We start from the raw sequence: 18,568 nt of genomic DNA, 5'->3' as shown, positions 1-18,568 counted from the left end.
TTGAAACCTGTACTTATAAACTGAGCTTCTCTTGTGAACAACCCCTGGATCAGCTGCATGCCCCACATACTTCAGTAGAGCTGACATTGCCATTGTGATCCTCTTGCCTTGTGCTGTGCGGTGCTGGGATCACGGGCATGTACCACCAGGCTCAGCTCAAAGGGTACTTTGCATTTTGTGTAATATTAAGTGATGGAGAAGTTTGCGCATGAAACTCAGAGATTTACTAGGTATGTTTTAAACTGCCATAACAATATATTTGGGTCGTTTAAAACTTTTACATCAAAAAGGTATATATATTGAAAACATTTTTTGATCACAATAATATGAAATGGAAAACTGGAAGAAGAATTATGTATTGTTTTTAATCTAAGTATATAATGAATGCTTAATCTACCAGTTTGGTTTAAATTTAGCTATACTTTTAAAGGTAAAATGCAAAATCTTTAATGGACATTTAAATACAATTTCTTTTTTAAAAAGTTTAAAAAATATTTTCTAGGTATGAATGCATTATGTACATGTGTGTAAGTGCACCAGTGTCATGCAATGCCCGTGGTGGTCAGAAGATGACGTTGGAGTCCCTGGAACTGGAGTTACAGGCAGTTGTTAGCCACCATGTGGGTGCTGGGAATTAAACCCGGGTCCTCTGCAAGAGCAGCCAGTGCTCTTAACTGCTGAGTCATCTCTTCAGCCCCTAAATACAATTTCTTTATTAATTCCTTTTACTAAGATAAAATCCTGCCAGAAATAGGGGAGTGTTTTCTTCTTTGCTCTTCACGCTCTTAGAGCAGCGATGCTCTTTCTGGCATTTGTAGTTAATGGTGTGATGAGCGTTAAATTAATACTATTTGTTAGATACTTTGTGACAAAAAAGAGAGGCAATTTTCAAGATAATCTCTTACAAATTTTTATTTAAGAATTCTATTTATTTATGGGGGGGCATTTGCAGGAGTTGGGTCACTCCTTCCACAACACAGGTCCTGGGGATCAAACTCCGGTTGAAAGGATTCCTGGCCCTCCAGATCACCTTTTGGGTATGTGGTTTAGTTCTAAATACACTATCAGAAAGCTAAAGTTGCATAAAATAAAAGTACCAAAAGCCTCTTGCTTGGGTGAGAAATCAACATAACAAAGTAAGCGAGCTAGAATCCCATTTTAAAAGGGAAACCAAGATAAATGTAGATTAATTTTAACTTTGCTTTCATTAACATTAAGCAACTAGTTGTTTATGTAACATAATCAGTTCTACTATATTTAAGTAATTGTTTTCTGTTTAAGAGAAGCAGTTTCACACAGTTAGAAAAGCCATATAATTTAAATGCAGCACAGTGGGTTTTGCATATGTGCCAGAAGTGTTCCTGAGATAAGTTAAATCCTTATGTTTTATGTGAATAAATATACTTGTTCAGTCATATTCTTCATATTTTTCAATTTCAAAAATATGGTAAGTGAAAATGAGCTTCATATTAGCTTTCAAAACTATCTGAACTTGCTACTTATGAGATCTGCAATTCCTAAAAACTTGTGAGTACATGATTTCAGCAAAACAAATTCACTTTGATTTCATATCAATAGACTGCCTTCGTTTTCTAAATTAGTTCTAGAAAATAACTAAATGAAATGGCTTCTACTTTGTAATTATAAATGGGTGTAGAGAACCATTTCAGGATCCCACACCCTCAATATTTTAGCATAACCTTCATTTTTCCTGATTCAGATAGAAGCCTATTACCTACTAGAGTGAGAGGTGATGTGGCCAGTTACACTGGTTTGTCTCAAACTCTCTTGATAAAACAGGAGTCCTGGACAACTTCTTAGTCCTAGTACAAGACAGAAGAGTCTGTAGACCGACTGAAAGATGAAGTAACTTGCAAGCTTGGAGAAAACAAGGTCTTACCTTCACATCCTTGACATTCATCCTTGTCCCCTCCTTCCCCACAAATATATCATCGATGTCCACGAGGATGTACCTGTCCAAGGACAACGTCAACCTCTTCCCCGACAGGAAGGAGATGGCATCTATGAAGATGAGCTTGTGCAGCCAGAAGTTCAAGTTGTTGCCAAAAAGAACTCTCTGAATCCCATCATGAAGCCCCAGGTCGTGTACGACAGTAGCATGAAAAGCACCTTTGGAGATGGGAGGAGAAAGGTTTTCTGGGGTCTTAACTTTGGCAAATATTACTGGTTGGTAGGCTGAGTGGTTAATCTGAAAAACTGTCCAGTCAATTCCAGGTAAAGAACCTTTGTCAAGCTTGGATGATTTAGTCACATGAAGCAACGGTGAATGGGGATTAACACAGCAATCTTTTACTGCAAGGTTTCCGTTTATGGAAAAAGGGAAACCTTTTAACTGAAAGCTCTGTACATTTTTCTCACCGGCTTTGTGGAATCCAATGATACCCACACCATATTCTACACAGTATTTATCTAAAAGGCTTCTATTCCAAGAGTCCATGTTTATATACTTTAAAATATTCTCATAAATAATGAGAATATATTTGCCTTTTGTTTTGTCTGTAAGTGCAGGGAGGTCTCCTTTTCCAGGAGCGATTTCAATGTGGTACTGGAATCGGTTTGATTCTAGAATCATAACAATGTCTTGACCAAGGGTGGAGTACTGGCTCTCCACAAACACCAGGACCATGGGGTCTGTTCTTGTGGCATCAGAAAGCTTTTCCGTCTTCACTTCCATCAGCCGATAGGGTATATGTTGGAGGTCACCACAGTCCACTTCTGAAGCCATTCCAGAGAGTTCATTTTCCTGTTTGTAGCCACTATACAGGTAGTAAGCAGAAATAACAATGCTCACCATACAAAAAGTGGCAAGCAGAATGACTGTCCTTTGAAAGTGTCTGTGGAGCTTCATGATAAAACTCATGTTGCACTGTCTTTATTCAAACGGAAGCACCATGAAAAAGTAAGAGCGAAGACTGTGTTTCGGTTGTGTCCCCAGGCTCAGTCAATGGTTTATGTCACCATTGCAGCACATTTGTATTGCTTGATCAGGATTCACAGGAAATACAGTCTGAGAAAAAATAAAGTAGGATAGAATAGAAGACATTCAGTCTTTAGCATTAAAATGAGTAAGTTTTTATCTTTTTGATTAGCTTAAGTGGCAGACTACAAGCAGATCAGTTGGTGTGAGTTACACTATAAAACCTCCCTTCCTTCTCACAGAAGTGGATGAGGATATGGAGGAATGAAACCAGGAAGGTGATCCATTCAATATAGGGTCTCTGTTCCTAACACAGAAAAACTAATTGGGCTAAGGACCTTGACTCACTGAGCTTTGCATCAAACTAAGTCAGTGGCAAGACGTAAGGGCACAGCTCTGCAACCACATTAGCTCCTGGCATCCAGATACACATTATGCATTGAATAGTCAAGCTACACATGTTGAATTATATGCACTCAAGGTGGACATGTTTAAGTGCCACAATTAAAACACTGGCCTTTTTCTTTTCTAGAAATTTCTTAATACAATGTATTACGTCATTTTACATTCATTTCAAATTCAAGGAACAACCCTTTATAGCTGTTTCATTAGAAAAATCCTTTCTAAATGCAGATGTGTTCTCACAACACAAATGACTATTTTAGAAATGTACATTTACATGGTTAGTTTTTAAAAACAAAATTGTAACAGTCACATGGAAACATGAATGTGAGGAATGAAACACTTCCTAGGCTCCTTCAGCTCTGGAGTGAGACGGCCTGCACTGCGGATCGTGCAGTGGAGCAGATTTCCCCAGGAGTCACTTCTGTGTTAATACTTTATTTCTGTATTTTGAGCTCAGTAATTACATGTAGAGTACTATGAAATTCTTTTTTAAAATGTAATGACAAACAGCTGGGATCTCATAAAGTGCTTTGTGCTTCAATACTTTCAAGACTGGGTAACCTTTAAAATTTTACTTACTCTGAAATATAACCAGAAAATAAAACACAGGTAATTCTTAGACCACAGGTTTAGTATGAGCTTATGGTTCTGGCTTTGGGACAAATACAGAAAAGTTAAGAATGTTTTGTCATTGACCCCGCACCCTACTGGCAGGCGGCGTAGGACAAACAGGGCTGGGAAGCCTGTGTCTGATGTTTGCCATGTGCTGAGGTCTGCTCCTCTGTGTCTTAATTGTACTATTTTAATTTCTGTGTTTTTCAGATGCAGTGATGAAGCTAGAATAAATGATAACCAAGGACTGCACATTTAAAATTCTATATTTACCTATTAAATAAGCAGTGAACAATATTTTGAATAATATATGCCTATCTTTATGAATAATATATTTTGGTATATAAGTACAAGCTATAAATTACATATTGAGCTTATCATTCAGATATTTAGGATACTGATGTCATTCATTCAAATATTTATGGGGTAGCTGTTTTCTTACTTAAAATATACACACTCAACACTTATTTCTTTAAAAGGGCCTCAAGTTCGAAAGAGAGACAGTGGCTAGAACAGCAGTGGGAGGTTATGGATTAGAGGTGATCGAGTACAATGAGATGAGGAAGGAAAAGGACCACAGCAGGTGAGATGGGGTCTGTGAAATGCCCGGGAGGCGATGACAGGGGCAGAAGCTGAGTGGATGGCTCCAGGAGACGTTCAAACCTTTACAGAAGTAGGAGGAAGCACAATTGTGGGCAAAGGTCATGGCTGGAACATAGAAAGAAAAAGTATAGCACAGAACTGTCCTCCAAATATCGAGCTTCCCAAGCTTTGTTGCACCTGCTGTTTAAGATCATCACAAACAAACTTGACTGCTGTGTCTCCGCAAGAAAGGAGGGGCGGGGAGAGTCAGCCACACCTCCCAAACAAGCAGTCCCTTGAGTTGCACCGTGGGAAGGGACAAAGAGTCATGTGATGGTTTGAATGAGAATGTCCCCCATAAGCTCCAAGTTTTGGGACATTTTGTACCCAGTTGGTGCAGCTTTTTTGGAGAGGTCTTAGAGGTATGGCTGTGCTGGAGGAAGCACGTCACTGGGGGCGGGCTTAGAGAGTTCTTAAGCTTGCCAGATCTCCAGTCCCTCTCGTTTCCTAGAGCCTAGCTTCGGCTCCTCCTCCAGCCACCTCTGCCACCATGCTACCCACCATGCTGGACTCTTGCCCCTTTGGATCCATAAGTTCAAATAAACTCTTCCTTCTATTAATTGGTTTGGTCAGTGTTTCTATCACAGCAACAGAAAAGTAACTAATACAAGTACCTAAGCAGAAAATGCCATGAGGCAGGCTCACTCCATTTTGGAGGCTGCTGGACAGTCTTTCCAGTGTGGCCTTGGGGTGCGGAGAGCTCCCATACACCTGTAAGTAACCCCTGTCCCACTGCTGTGTAAGTAACCCCAATAAACTCATTAGTTTCCCAAACTGTAGTTTGGAGAAATTATACCTCGGTTTGTCATAAGGACAATGGGAGGAGGGGGCTGTACAGCGTTTGCGCCTCCAGAAGGAATTTTAGCAAAAAAAAAAACGTAAAATTTTTTTTTTATATATTTGACAGGTTTTCCAGCCCACCTGGAACCCTCTATGTAGACCAAGCTGACCTTGATCTCACAGAAATCTGCCTGTCTCTGCCTCCCAAATGCTGGGCTTTAAGGTGTGAGCTACCATGCTTGACATTCAAAAAATAATTTTGAATGCAAACTGTTAACCCATATGGGGAGTGACAATATTTTGGAGTGGGGCAGCAGGGCTCTGTTTCAGTTGTAGAAGTGAGAGTTTTACTAATTGTAAATACATTGCACATTTTCCTTTTCTGATGGCAGCATCTCACAGTTCACTCCTGTCCTCAGAAGTGCAAGGTATGAAAGTCATTGAATTTTTAAAAAAAATCTATTTATTTTATGTGTATGAGTGTATTGCCTGCATGTAAGTAAGTGCACCTGTGTCATGCGATGCTCACAGAGGTCAGAAGAAGGTATTAGATCCCCTGGAACTGGAGTTACAGATGGTTGTTAGCCACCATGTGGGTGCCAGGAATTCAACCTGGGGCCTCTGCAAGAGCAGACAGTGCTCTTAACCACTGAACCATCTCTCCAGTCCCAAGTCATTGGCTTTTTATCTGTGATGAGACCAGTGGTGAAGGTTTTTACTTCATTTAGAATAGATGTTAGGGACACTGGAGAGACTGGCTTAGTGTTTAAGAGTACTGACTGCTCTTGCAAAGGACCTAAGTTCCAATTCCCAGAACCCAAATGGAGGTTAACAATCTCTGTAGCTCCAGTTCCAGGGATCTGATGCCCTCTTCCGACCTCTGTCGGCATTGCACAACATAGATGCAATACATTCATTCATATACATAAAATAAAAATAGTAAATATTTAAAAAAAATAGATATTACTACTCTGTCAAAGTACCCTTTCTTGTTAGTAAGTATAAAATGCCAAGGACATTTCTTTTCCATGAAATTCTCCAAGTTTCCTTCATATCTAACATTCCATTATCTGTTCCTGGAGGTAGGATTTGGTTTAAAATATTTATGTGGAGAATAAACAAATTAAAATTTTCCTGTATTCTGCAAATCATTTTAAATGTATTTTAAATTTTATTTATTTTTAATGTGTATGTGTTTTGCCTGCATGTATGTAAGTCTACCGCATACATGTAGTGCCCATGGAGGCCAGAAGAAGGAACTGGAGTTACAGGTGGTTATTAGCTGCCATGTAGGTGCTGAGAACTGAACCCAAATCCTCAGCAAGAGCAGCAAGTGCTCTTACTATTCATCTATCTCTCCAGCCCCCAGAAAACCAATTTTTAAAGATGCATATGACTATGTAGCCCAAGCTAGCCTGGAAGTATAGAGCTGAACTCTCAATACTCCTGCCTCAGCCTGTCCAATGCCAAGATTAGTCATCATACCTGGTTTCTATGCAGACTTTTTCAAATGTATGTCTTATTTGCCCATGGTCAGTGTGTGCTGAGAGCTGACTGCCCAGTAAGTTAAACAGAAATAGCCACTTCCTATTCTTCCTATTCGTCCTATTCTCCCATATTAAAATTCACCCACCCAGGTCTCAGGGACCATTGTGGAACAGGGGACAGAAAGATTATAAGAGCCACAAGAGAAGGTGCATGACCACAAGGATACAGAGTCTTACAGGCTCCTAGGTCCTTGCACAGCAATGGTTACAGCATTCACAAGATCCATGTAAACATAAGCAGCCAAAAACCTAGCACAGAACCATGGAAATGGGCAACGGGTCCCAATCTTAGCCGAAGAACTATTGGGCTTACTGCTGGGTGAGGAAAAGCTGGTCTTCTTTAAGGGGGTGACTGTAGACAGACTGACTAGACCCCAGTGGACATGCACTGAAGGATGTCAGGGCATACTAACCTGACTTGATAAGCCTTAACATAAATGACAGAATGCATGAATTCCAGTGTGGTGGTGGGGGGCGGGCTGCTATGGGAGAGTACAGATGGAGAAAGATGATTAAGATGTTATGTATGAGATACACAAAAATTCAATAAAATATTTAAAGAAACAAATTTTCTCTTATTTTCCAAACTTAGAAAGGCCCAGTAGTTACATGTGTTTGTGAAAAAAGTCTCTCTTTTGTACTGTGATAATTCTCATTAAAATTTGGTTTTAAGTCGTCTTTCTTGTTGGGCTGGAGTCTCTAAAAAGGGAGCAGTCAGTGACTATTGGGAGAATTTATTGAATACAATGGCTCATTCTGCCTGTGCCCAGATGAGACACTTCTACTGTTTTCTAATGTCATAATGTATCTTTTAAAATTACACATGAAATTAATATGATTATGGTTACTAGGAATGCTGGGTTTAATGTCTGTTTTATTGAATGTGGAGTAAAAGCAATCGTAACACCCTGGAATGTGATAAATCCAACATAATATCTATAGTAGATAAAAACCTTCACCCATAAAAAGTACCTAGCCAGCAGTCACTCTGCAATCAGCCATCAGGTACTTATCAAATGACCAATTTGAGATTGGTGCTGTACTCAGTGCTGAGGACAGCACATAACTGAAATTATGAACGACTTTTGACTTTATAAAGATGGACTCTATTGAGGGAAACGAGACTTATGATGTATAATGTAGGACTATTTTACAAGTTATAGAAAGAGAGAGGGAGGGAGGGGAAGAGAGAATGAGAGAGAGAGAAAGAGAGAGATTAGGAAAGTCAGTGGCAGTTCCTAAGAGCCACAGTGGTCGAGGAGCACCCCTGCACAGTGGGCAGGACGTGGCTGTGAGATAGGCAGAGCATGGCAGGAAAAATCCCTAGCCAGGTGGAAAAAAAAATAAAGTGGTTACAATGTGTTTGTCCAGGCTTGAAAATGAGCTAATTATAAGCTACTATGTGTTGGGATGAAATGGCATTTGGTTGAAAACGTGCAGCAGATTCACAACTATCTTGCAACTGGGAAATAGCACTAGATTTATTTGAACAGAAAGACAATGAAAACAGTGTGCACAGGTGATTAGTGTAGCAGTGGCATCCATAATGGACTAAGTGTGGCAACATGGACAGGGAGCATATGTTGCACAGTACTTGGAGAAGTGTGTAGAGTTAGGATATGCAGGCACACGGGCTGCTGCAGTAATCCCACAGGATGTGGTAGGAGTCCAGATTTAAAACGGTTATCAGGGAGAGTGCAGATGAAGAAAGTCTTAGGAGGAAAGCAGAAATTATAGTTGAGGGGTATATGTAGCATACTCAAGGATTAAAAAAGATGTCACTAACAGCACAAAGCCGAGAGCAGAAGCTAGCTTGAGTCTGTGACACGAATTTCAGATGTAAGAGGTAGGACTAAATGATGTGACAGCCGGCACATAGCCACAGTGCTCTGTAAAGTAGCTGAGTGCAAGCAGAGCAACTCAAGAAAATCCTCGAAATCTCTGCATCCTACACACACCAAGGGCCTCAGGAAAGCCTGTTCCGATGAACGCCACTCCTCCGTTTTAGGCCAAGCCTTCCCCAGTGAGCCTTCATTACAAATGTACTAAAATATTCTTAGCAAAACCATTTGCTTAATGTTTCTGTTCCTTGTTAGACTGAAAATTTTCCAGGGCAAATACTCTTGTTATTTCTAATAATTTTTCAAGGAAAAACAGGATAATTTGATGAACAAGATCAACAAGTAAACACTTTATCACAGTGCTGATTGTGTCCTTCACTTGCTCTCACAAAAATACAGGAAAGATAGAGGCTTTTCACTGCCTGGGTTTCTATAAATAACTAAGGAATAGTTAGTGATTATGGGTCAGCATGCTAGGCTTTCCATTAGCTCTGAGGGTTGTGGAGTCTTCTGTTCCCTAATCATTTTAGGATGAGGAAAATAGGCTAAATGACGGGGGGAGGGGGAATGTACTAGATTTATAAAATAAACAGTGAGTAATTCTTGAATAAACACAGAGGTAGAAAGTTACACACAACACCACTTAAGCCAAACCTCCTATGGGACCCACTGAAATACCACAGAGGAAGGCAGAGGCACAGCCTCACTGACGTTAAGAGCATGTGCAAAATGCTGTCCTGGACATTCTAGAGTCTAAGCAACTTGTCCAAGGTGTCACAGCTAGTACATGATGAGGAGCTGACAGAGAGACCACACAGTGAGAAGAGGAGCAACATAGCCTTACCTCCCTTGCTAGGGGCATGTAGGAAGTGGGCATGGGCAAGTTATTTCTTTACATGCAACTTCCTCATATGGCAGTGGTGGCACTATGGTTCCTACTCCCTGGAGTACTGTTTTTAATGTATATTTTTGAATTACCTTGCAAAGTAACAGGTTTTCACATGGCATAGTCATACATACTTCATTTTGCTTGATTCTCCTCCAGTCACATCCCTCCTCCATCTACCTGCCACCCTTTGCTGCTTTACCTTCGGTCCCCAGCATCTCTCCACTTTGTTCTAGTGTTGTCCCTACATACTTCCCTTAAAGCCGAGTTATTCCTCTCTCACAGGCCTCTTTCTCTTTCCTGACCTTTACTTACATTTATTCCCACCCACACGTGTATTTAACAGAATCTAGAATCTACACTTGAGAGAGAACATACATTTGTCTTTCTGAGTTTTGATGACCTCGTTTAATATAATGTTTTCCAATTCCATTCATTTTCTTGAAATTTCATTTCTTTAGAACTGAATAAGATTCCTTCATGTATATGTTTAATTTCATTATCCATTCACATGCTGATGAGCCTCTAGATTGATAAAATTTCCTAGCTCTTGTGAATAACGCAGCAATATACATGGATTGCTCAGCTGTACCACTCCTGGCCCTCTATATCCTGTGGTTTTAAATGATCAGGGGATTAAACCATAGCTTCTTAAACTTATTTCATTCATAACCCCTTTTCAGCCACATTTAAAACATTAATTTAAATTTTATGTGTATGAGTGTTTTGTATGCATGTATGTAAGTGTACCCATACATGCAATGCCCATAGAGGCCAGAGGAGAGACTTGAAGTTCCAGAAACTGAAGTTGCCAGTTGTTTGCCTCCATGTGGGTGCTGGGAACTAAATCTGGGTCCTCTGCAAGCACAGCAAGTGCTCTTACTCTCTGCAGCCCCAATCCAAGAAATTTTTATGTGACCCTGGGTATATAAATATTTATTGATAATAAATCATAAAGAAAATTGTTTTAAAACACCTCTATGATATAAATATATATACACATATAATTTTACCATTTGTTAATGATTAAAGCAAATTTGTATAATAATGAGATGGATATGCTTATTTATTTTTACATAAAGAATTAAGTATTGGCTGAATATTTAGATATTGCAGGATGAAAACCATTTTCAAATTTTATCAGAGTTGATTAATATTTTGATTTTGATTATTAATGCAGAGAATATTGCTTTGCATTAGCACATAGCACAAAATGGCCGAAGTATGTTTAGAGCCATTTCAGAAATTGTTGGAAATTATGTCATAATCTTAAGCCAAAATTCATGTAACAATTTTTTTCTTGAAACTCAAGTCAGCAACTCAAACAGCAATTTAAAAAAATCAAACATTCTAACAAAATCGAAAGATAGACTAATTTGATAGTTACGTGCTGGCAAAATGGTGGTAGAAAAATATTTAAGTCTCTGTTTTCTATACTTACACGTTATATTTAAGAGCAGAAATCTTTGCATGGACAGTGAAAATGCTGCAGCTAATGACACTCAATAGCCTCAGGTCCCAGCTGATGTGTTTCAAGTAGGTGTCATTGGCACCACATGGCATGATGTCATGTGCCATCCATGCAAAGTGCATGTTGTATGTTCAGAACTAAGGCTGCAGTGAAGTTGTGTGGTACAGCATGGATAAATACCACCAGAAACCCCTCACTCACAATTACATGTTTGATTCTGAACTAATTTTTGGTCATTGAACATTCAGAACCCTCTTGCTGTTGTTGGAGTTTTCATGACCCCCACATTCTCTTACTAAACTCCATATGGCATCATGGCCAAGAAGCTGGAACATAAACTATTAAAATATCTTAGAAGAGTATCTAACAAAAGGAGAATGAAAAAAACAAAATCCACCTGCTTCATTATTATGATTGTTATAGAAATGAAACATGAGGGAAGTATTTGAAAAGAATCAATGAAAGTATGGCAAGGGCTCATAGAGGGCAGCTATAAACAGTTCATCTTGACTGGAGTTGTGGGAAGCAGAAATGACCACTGTTGGTATGGGGATGGAAAATTAGATGCACTTCTAAGCAAAAGCGCATGCTCCGTCAAGACACCCACCCCAACACCTTATCTGTGGGCTTCTTTCTACTCCTTCTTTCTTTACATTTGTCACACATTTCCTGTCTCATTACCATCTACTCGCCAACAAATTACAAATGCTCATTGGAAAGTCAGACAAGCTCAGTCTAAGCCTAGGACTTTAAACCAACTGGCAACTTGATAGAACAGCAATGACAAGTCACATCAACTGTGCAGCCACTTGGCTCCACTGCCTCATATTGGAAACCAACTCAACCTATTTGAAATTGGATTTGTGATTTTTTTTTTCCTCCTAAAACCCTCTTCATCTCCCCACAACAACTAGTGGTTCTTTCTTGACACGCTCTTTCAATTCAGTCCAGTTTATATAAGTAAATCCAAGTCTTCCCATTTCCATTTCCCAAAATTCACTCCATCTTATCTCCCCTCCAAGCTCGGCAGCTCCTCCCTGCCTTCCCTCATTGTCCTGCACTTTCTGCACCACATTCCACAGCTTGAGTCTTGGGCAGCTCTGGGCAGTCTCTCTCCACGGCTTAGAAGCACCTTTAAGTACTTGTCTGGTTCACTTCTTTGTTCTTGGTGACAACTCACGCAGTTCTTAATGTAAGAGTACCCCAATGAGTACTTGTCCAATGGGTGAAAGAGGCCTTTACTCAATTTTATATGTAGCAGCTGTTCTCACAAACTAGGGGAATGCTCACCTCAAACCATATGTCACATCGGCCTCAAACAATCAGCGAAATATTGTAAACACTGAGGGCAGTGGCAACCAACTTGACCAGAGCCACAAATCAGGATACATGGACTGTGCCCCCACTGGCTCATACTTGAATTCTATTTTTCACATTCTGTGATTTTGCAGAATTTAGTGTGGCTAGAGTTGCTTTTGATTAGTCTGTTTTTCAAAAGACTCCAACAAGAAAATATTAGACATTATCTAACTACTTACCATTAACAAAAAGCAGAGGCTGCGATTACTGTTGTGATTACAGGTCATTACACACATCGTGAATAACTCAGTATATACAAACGTACAGCTTGCAAAGTCCCGGAGTACAGGCAAGAGGAAAAGCCTGCTTACCGATGTAACCATTCTCTTCTCTTCACTAACACCCACCATCAACCCAAAGTAAAACCAATTTCAAATGAAATAGAATCATGTTAAAGTTGGCAGACTAAGACACTGAAAAAAAGACTACCATCTGGAAAATAAGTATTAATAACCAAAGAACTGCAGGTTCTAACAACAAATAGAGATATTTAAGAGATCGTGACAATATTCCTCTTTCTCAAAATTAACTATGCTTCATAGTGTTGAAAAATGCACTTGGAGGTTTTCTTGAATGCCATGGTAAGTTATTAGTATCAAAAATTGACAAAGCACATGCTTTTCTTTGGGAAAGAATGTGTGAAATTGTGTTGTGTTCACTGAACGCTGCTATGGCAGACATAGGCATGGAAGCAGATTTGCATGGAGAACTACCAAAAATCCACTCTGTCTCTGGAACAGGACTTTAAAAACGGATAAGTGAATAGCCACGTATGAGGTCATTAGTTTTGTTTAGTACACAAAAAAGAAAATCACTACTGTCATGGTCCCATCCTCTTGTACTTAGAAGTCATGGAGGGAAGACTGCAGTTCTATGCCATCCAGCAAGGCAAGAGAAGAAAAGTAGACATTGCTGTTGGCTGTCTGTTGTGCTACCTATACGGCTGAACTGGGGAGATTCCTGTCTATTATTTCTTAGGCTTCACTATACGTGCTTAATAGCAGGGATAGAGCATTTCGAGAATCTAATCTATCTCTTATCACCTTCGGCCTTCACTGCAATCATGGGAACAAGAGCATGTCCTTGGCGTCTGTCCCTCAGATATGGTTTGACAGTATCCTATAGCTGACCATATGATTTTGGGCTATGCTTTACAGCTGATGACATGAACCAGAAAAAGAAAGTTAGTCAATCCTCAGTGAGAAGATGATGCAAAAGGAGCAAATCAAAGAATGGAGAATTATGAGAGGGAGTCCTGAGCAGTTGTAGGTGCCGTTCCATTGCTCTGTTCCCTGAACCCATCCCTGAAGTAGTCAGATAAAAGTTTCCTCCTTTTCTTTGAGCATGTTGGAGAACAAATGACTGTCAAGCAGATGGGTCAGCAACTAATCTTAACTGTATATACTTCATCTAGGAAGGTACTACATTTAATTGTCCTGGGCACTGCTTCAGGTCTGGCACAAAATCTATGCCACACAAATACCTTCTGAATGAACAGATTATTTCATGTGCAGGGACAGAAGCGGCGAAAACGAAGAAGGACTAACCTGCACTGCTTACACTATAGCAAGAGGCATAGCAAACACATATATTTGATGACAGAGATACAGAGATAATTAACAGTGGTTACTACCATGTGCATCTGAAGCCAGAATGACGCTGAATTTGAGCTCCACTGCTTGTTAGAGATGTAATCTTAGGTAGGTAAGCTCAGAGCTTCCATTTCCACATTTGAAATGGGAATGTGAATAGTCTCCACTTGAAATAAGCTTTAGCAGTGACTGTATAAGGTAAACGAGTGGAACTGTTATTTTAACAGCTGAAAGCGCTAGAAAATAACATTTTTCAACAAGTTTTCTATGAGTTGCTGATGCTTTTTCATGTGAATTTCTACAGTCCCAGACAGAAGGCCACGAAGAAGCTCTGAAATTCTTACTTTAAGGGTGAAGGAGCCAGGTCCAGAGTTAGCAAGAGGCTCCCCAAGAGCACTATGTCACGGCGGAGCAAGACTTTGAATCCAGTCTATGTTCACTTTTTTAAGCATTGTAACTGAACAAAAAGATGAAAGCTTGCTCTATGTATATGGAACGGACTCCATAACTGAGGGGAATATGGGTTGTAGGAGGGACTATGATGTTTGAGATTTAAATACCTGTTTAGCAACGGGTACTCAAGAATTAGAGCCTTCATGATTCACAAGAGATTTTATGAACTTTATGTGTTATAGACATTAAGTGTAGTAGAGCTTAACTTTATTTCTAGTCATGTTACTTGCCGGAAACTGATAAAAAATACTGAGAATAACGTAAGAGTATAAATCACTCCTTGTGATATCCAGGTGCTTGAGTAGATAGTCTTTTTTAATTAGAGACAAATTCAACCTGAGGGAGCACACACCTTTCATCCCAGTACTTGGGAGGCAGAGGCAGGCAAATCTCTGTGAGATGGAGGCAGCCTGGTTAACATTGCAAGTTCTAGGCCAGTTAGGGCTATAGAGAAGCCCTGTCTCAAAACAACAACAAAAAAGCCTCCTCTCTGAAGACTAGCTCTCACAGTATCAGAAGATACTATGTAAGCTGCCAAGAGAGAAAACCAATCAATGGTCCTACCCAGCTGTAAAGCCTATGAACCACAACAGTGACAGCCTAGCAAATTACCTTTATTGATGTAGTAGTGGAACTTCTGTCTTGGGGGTAATCAACAGTTCTCTAATAGAACTTAAGGCCCACTTAATGGATGGGAGCTCGTATGTGGTGCTGCAACAGCTGGAGAGGTCACAGACCCCAGAGAAGAACCCACTTCCCACTTCTGTCACTTCCCTAGACCAAAAGTACTTTCTTACTATATTCTAAATATGTATCCTTATATTTACAGGCAAGTGTACCTCTACCACTCAACAAAGATTTTTTTTTTCAACAACAGAGACTACTACAGAGTTCCACAACTGGTCAAATGCAGAAATAAGTGACTGTGGGATGTCTAGCTCTGAGTGATACAATCTACAGTGCAACCTCTACACCTAAGGCTCAGGGAACATCCCAGAAGTGGCGGCAAAAAGAATGTAAGAGCCAGAGGAACAAGACACACCGCTAGTTGATGCATCCTAGATGCAACAGGGATGCTCCACCAATGAAATCTCCAAAGGGTGGTAATCTAACGTGATCTGAATGACGACAAAACCGGTTGACATACCAAGGGTGTGGTGGGGGAAATTTCATAGGGTCCTATTTCAAGATGAAGCACTCCAGGCATATCAAAGAAGAGGAAGAAGCCAAGAAATTGAGAGGGAGTGGGACAGGGGACATAAGAGGAGCTGGAGGGGGACTAGGAGGGTTGGAAATAATGCGGATACAACGCTCATGTAGGAAATTCTCAAAAATACTTTTATTTTTTAAGGACAAATTCTAAAACTAATTATAAGGAAACTTAAGTCAGAATACTTCTGAGTGTGGTTCAGATCTATGTAACACAGCTGGCAGTTCTGTGGTCCAGCTGTCTGAGTTCTTGCTTGTCAATGGCCTGCTCTTCTCCTCTAAACACACCTGGGGAGGACAGTGCCACTGCATTCCCTAGCTGTCTGTCGTCAAACACTTGCAAATGGTGTGTTTATCCTTAATTCTATTTGTTTTTATACAAACCATAAAAGTATTTAAGTAGTTTTTTTTTTTTTTACTATAACCTCAACAAATGTACATTTAAGTGTAGAACTTGGCCATAATCATCAAAGGTTGGGTGAAAACTCAGCTGGAGTTAAGGAAGTCATATACCCTGAATTAAAAGTAAAACAATTCAGATCCTTTCTGCTTTTGAATTTTTGAAACAAGTAGGTCATTATATACTTTGATTGTGACGCCTAATAACTTCCTCACAGAAGATAAGATGCAGAGAAAGGACTTCCAGTGCCCTGCTGTCTTCTCTACTCTTTCATCAAATCTTCCAATTAAAAAAATAATTAAGTCTAGCATTTGCTGTAACCTTCAGAAATAATTTTCTCAAGAAAATTTATTAAAAGACAAGGTATAGTAGACCTGAACTAAACTATAACAAGTTTCTCTACAAAGAGACACAAGTTTGAAATGATCTCAAACATTTTTGTAACCTAAGAAACATTATGAAAAAAATATGAACTCAAGTGACCAGTTTGTAACTAACATTTACTTCAACAAAGACACGAGCCTTCTGTTTTTTATCATCCAGACCACAGAAGACAATCAGAGCGCAACAGAGATGGTAGGTACCGTGCTAACCAGACAGAAAGCAAAACTCTTCTGTACCTATAAACTATTGATACATGCAGTAGTACTTGAAAACTAAGTTCTTTCATATTTACAATTGAAACCTCCTTCTAAATATAAGATTGAAGAAAAAGAAAAAAGTCCCTTTAACTGAATATTAGACTTTCTCTTTCATTATTCAGCTCTTGTGAATAGCATTGTTCCACAATAGCTCATAAGATACAGAAAAGGACAAAAAGAGAAAGAAAGAAAGAATGGGTTTGAGCTCATTTGCACACATGACTCTCTAAATTAAATCTTGATCTGCTGTCAGGAGCATAGCAGTTTATATTGTTTTCCTGAACACTCTTCTAAGCTATATGTTATTATATCCTTATATATTTATAAAAAGCATAGATACTAAATTACTTTCATGCTTAAACAGTGCCAGATAATAGGGAAAAGTAGTTGGAAATGATCTAAGGTTTGTTTTTTTTTTCCCTGTCCTCTCCCTAAAGGGACTATATTAAATGGAAAACATGCCTGCTTTACATTTACTTTAAAGCTTCTATATTCAATAATTCAATAGTTAGGCTGGTTATTTCTTTCCTTCTGCACTTAATTTTTACATATCATCTTAAATAATGTTTTAAGATAAACTGCATCAAATATGAAGCTTCACTGAGGATCATTACTGTGTAATAAATAGGTGATTCGAATTTAAATCTTTGGTGTTATTTTCAAGATTCAAACAAGCTAACAGACATGGTCGATTTAACCAAGCTACTGCATAATACATTGAAATTGTTAGCAATTTCAATTGGACAACTATAAGGGCTCATCTCCCTAAATACTTTAACCTAATGAAAATGAAACTTTAAAATTATGCCTGGAAAATGAAATAGTTCATTGTTTCATTTATCTTAATCAGAAAGCTCTATCTTAAGACTAAAATTTGGCATTTGTACAATGCAGAAATTCTTGATGGGATGAAAACAAAGTTATCTCTTTGCAAATGTGCCATTAATATAGACTGAATCAACAGATACACTTACCTGGAATTTAAGCTCAAAGAGTTGAAAAATGCTGTGGAAAGTTTCAATGGACAGAAAAGAAACCCAAACAGCAGCGTCTGCAACCATCGGCTGGGCTTTTTGCCTTTACAAGTGGCAGCAATACCAGTCCTGGCCCAGTACCCTCGTGTTATGTAACATCTTATTAATATTAGTCATCAAACTGCTACCAAGCTGGAGAGGCCCTAGAGGGCAAGAGTGTCACATACAAGACCAAGGGACCTGCATTGGTACCACCTCAGGGAAGACAGATGCTAACTAAGCTGATAAATAACAGATGCCTGAGCACAACATCGAACTTGCAGTATTCCTCAAAGAATATTTTAAATGCCGATTTTCTGACTAACCCGAGTTAACAGGTTAATAAATACGCGTAAGCAAATTACACCATGCAAAAACTTTCAGGATTGCATTTACAAATCCACAGTGACTCGGAGGCTGTCTCTTCATTGTTTAAATTTTCCGAATCTAAAACGAGAGAAGACAGCTGCATAAATTAAACGAGTGTAGATTTCCAGACCCTTCATCGCAAGCCGCTCGAAACTTGCGGTCGCGGTACCATCTCTGGAGTCCGCCTTTCAAGTGGCCGGGGTCGGGCTCCTGGGCGAGGACCAGCCCCGCCATTCTGGGGCTTACCTCCGGCGGCGGTCCGCGGGCATCCTGCCGGCGGGCTCCTCGCTTCTCGGCGTCCCCAGCGCCCGGGCCGGGCAGCCCGGACAGCCGGCGGTCCTCGTCTCCGGTCGGCGGGCGGAGGTGGGGGGAGCAGGGCAGCGGCGAGCGGGGCTCCCGTGCGCTCCCAG

General features: G+C 39.8%; 1 protein-coding gene across 9 annotated transcripts in view; it reads right to left on the bottom strand.

Annotated features, from left to right (window-relative positions):
- Ndst3 (N-deacetylase and N-sulfotransferase 3) overlaps positions 1–18,542 on the bottom strand; it is a 176,097-nt gene extending 157,555 nt beyond the window's left edge. For 7 of the 9 annotated variants that reach the window (XM_029569831.1, XM_029569829.1, XM_008846032.2 and 4 more), the window contains exons 1-2: positions 18,405–18,542; positions 1,901–3,028 (exon numbers count right to left, since the gene is read on the bottom strand). In XM_029569831.1, the coding sequence (XP_029425691.1) occupies positions 1,901–2,881 (981 nt within the window). In that variant the 5' untranslated portion in view covers positions 2,882–3,028; positions 18,405–18,542. Of the gene's footprint in view, positions 1–1,900; positions 3,029–17,750; positions 17,992–18,404 lie in introns of those variants that run through there. The other 2 variants (XR_003851561.1, XM_008846031.1) reach the window with 1 other exon arrangement.
- Positions 18,543–18,568: the final 26 nt, after the last annotated feature.

This window comes from Nannospalax galili, unplaced genomic scaffold (assembly GCF_000622305.1).
Source record: "Nannospalax galili isolate Female #2095 unplaced genomic scaffold, S.galili_v1.0 scaffold142, whole genome shotgun sequence".
NCBI lineage: Eukaryota > Metazoa > Chordata > Mammalia > Rodentia > Spalacidae > Nannospalax > Nannospalax galili.
Note: the sequence above shows the minus strand (reverse complement) of the source record. Positions and strands in the feature narration are given on the sequence as shown.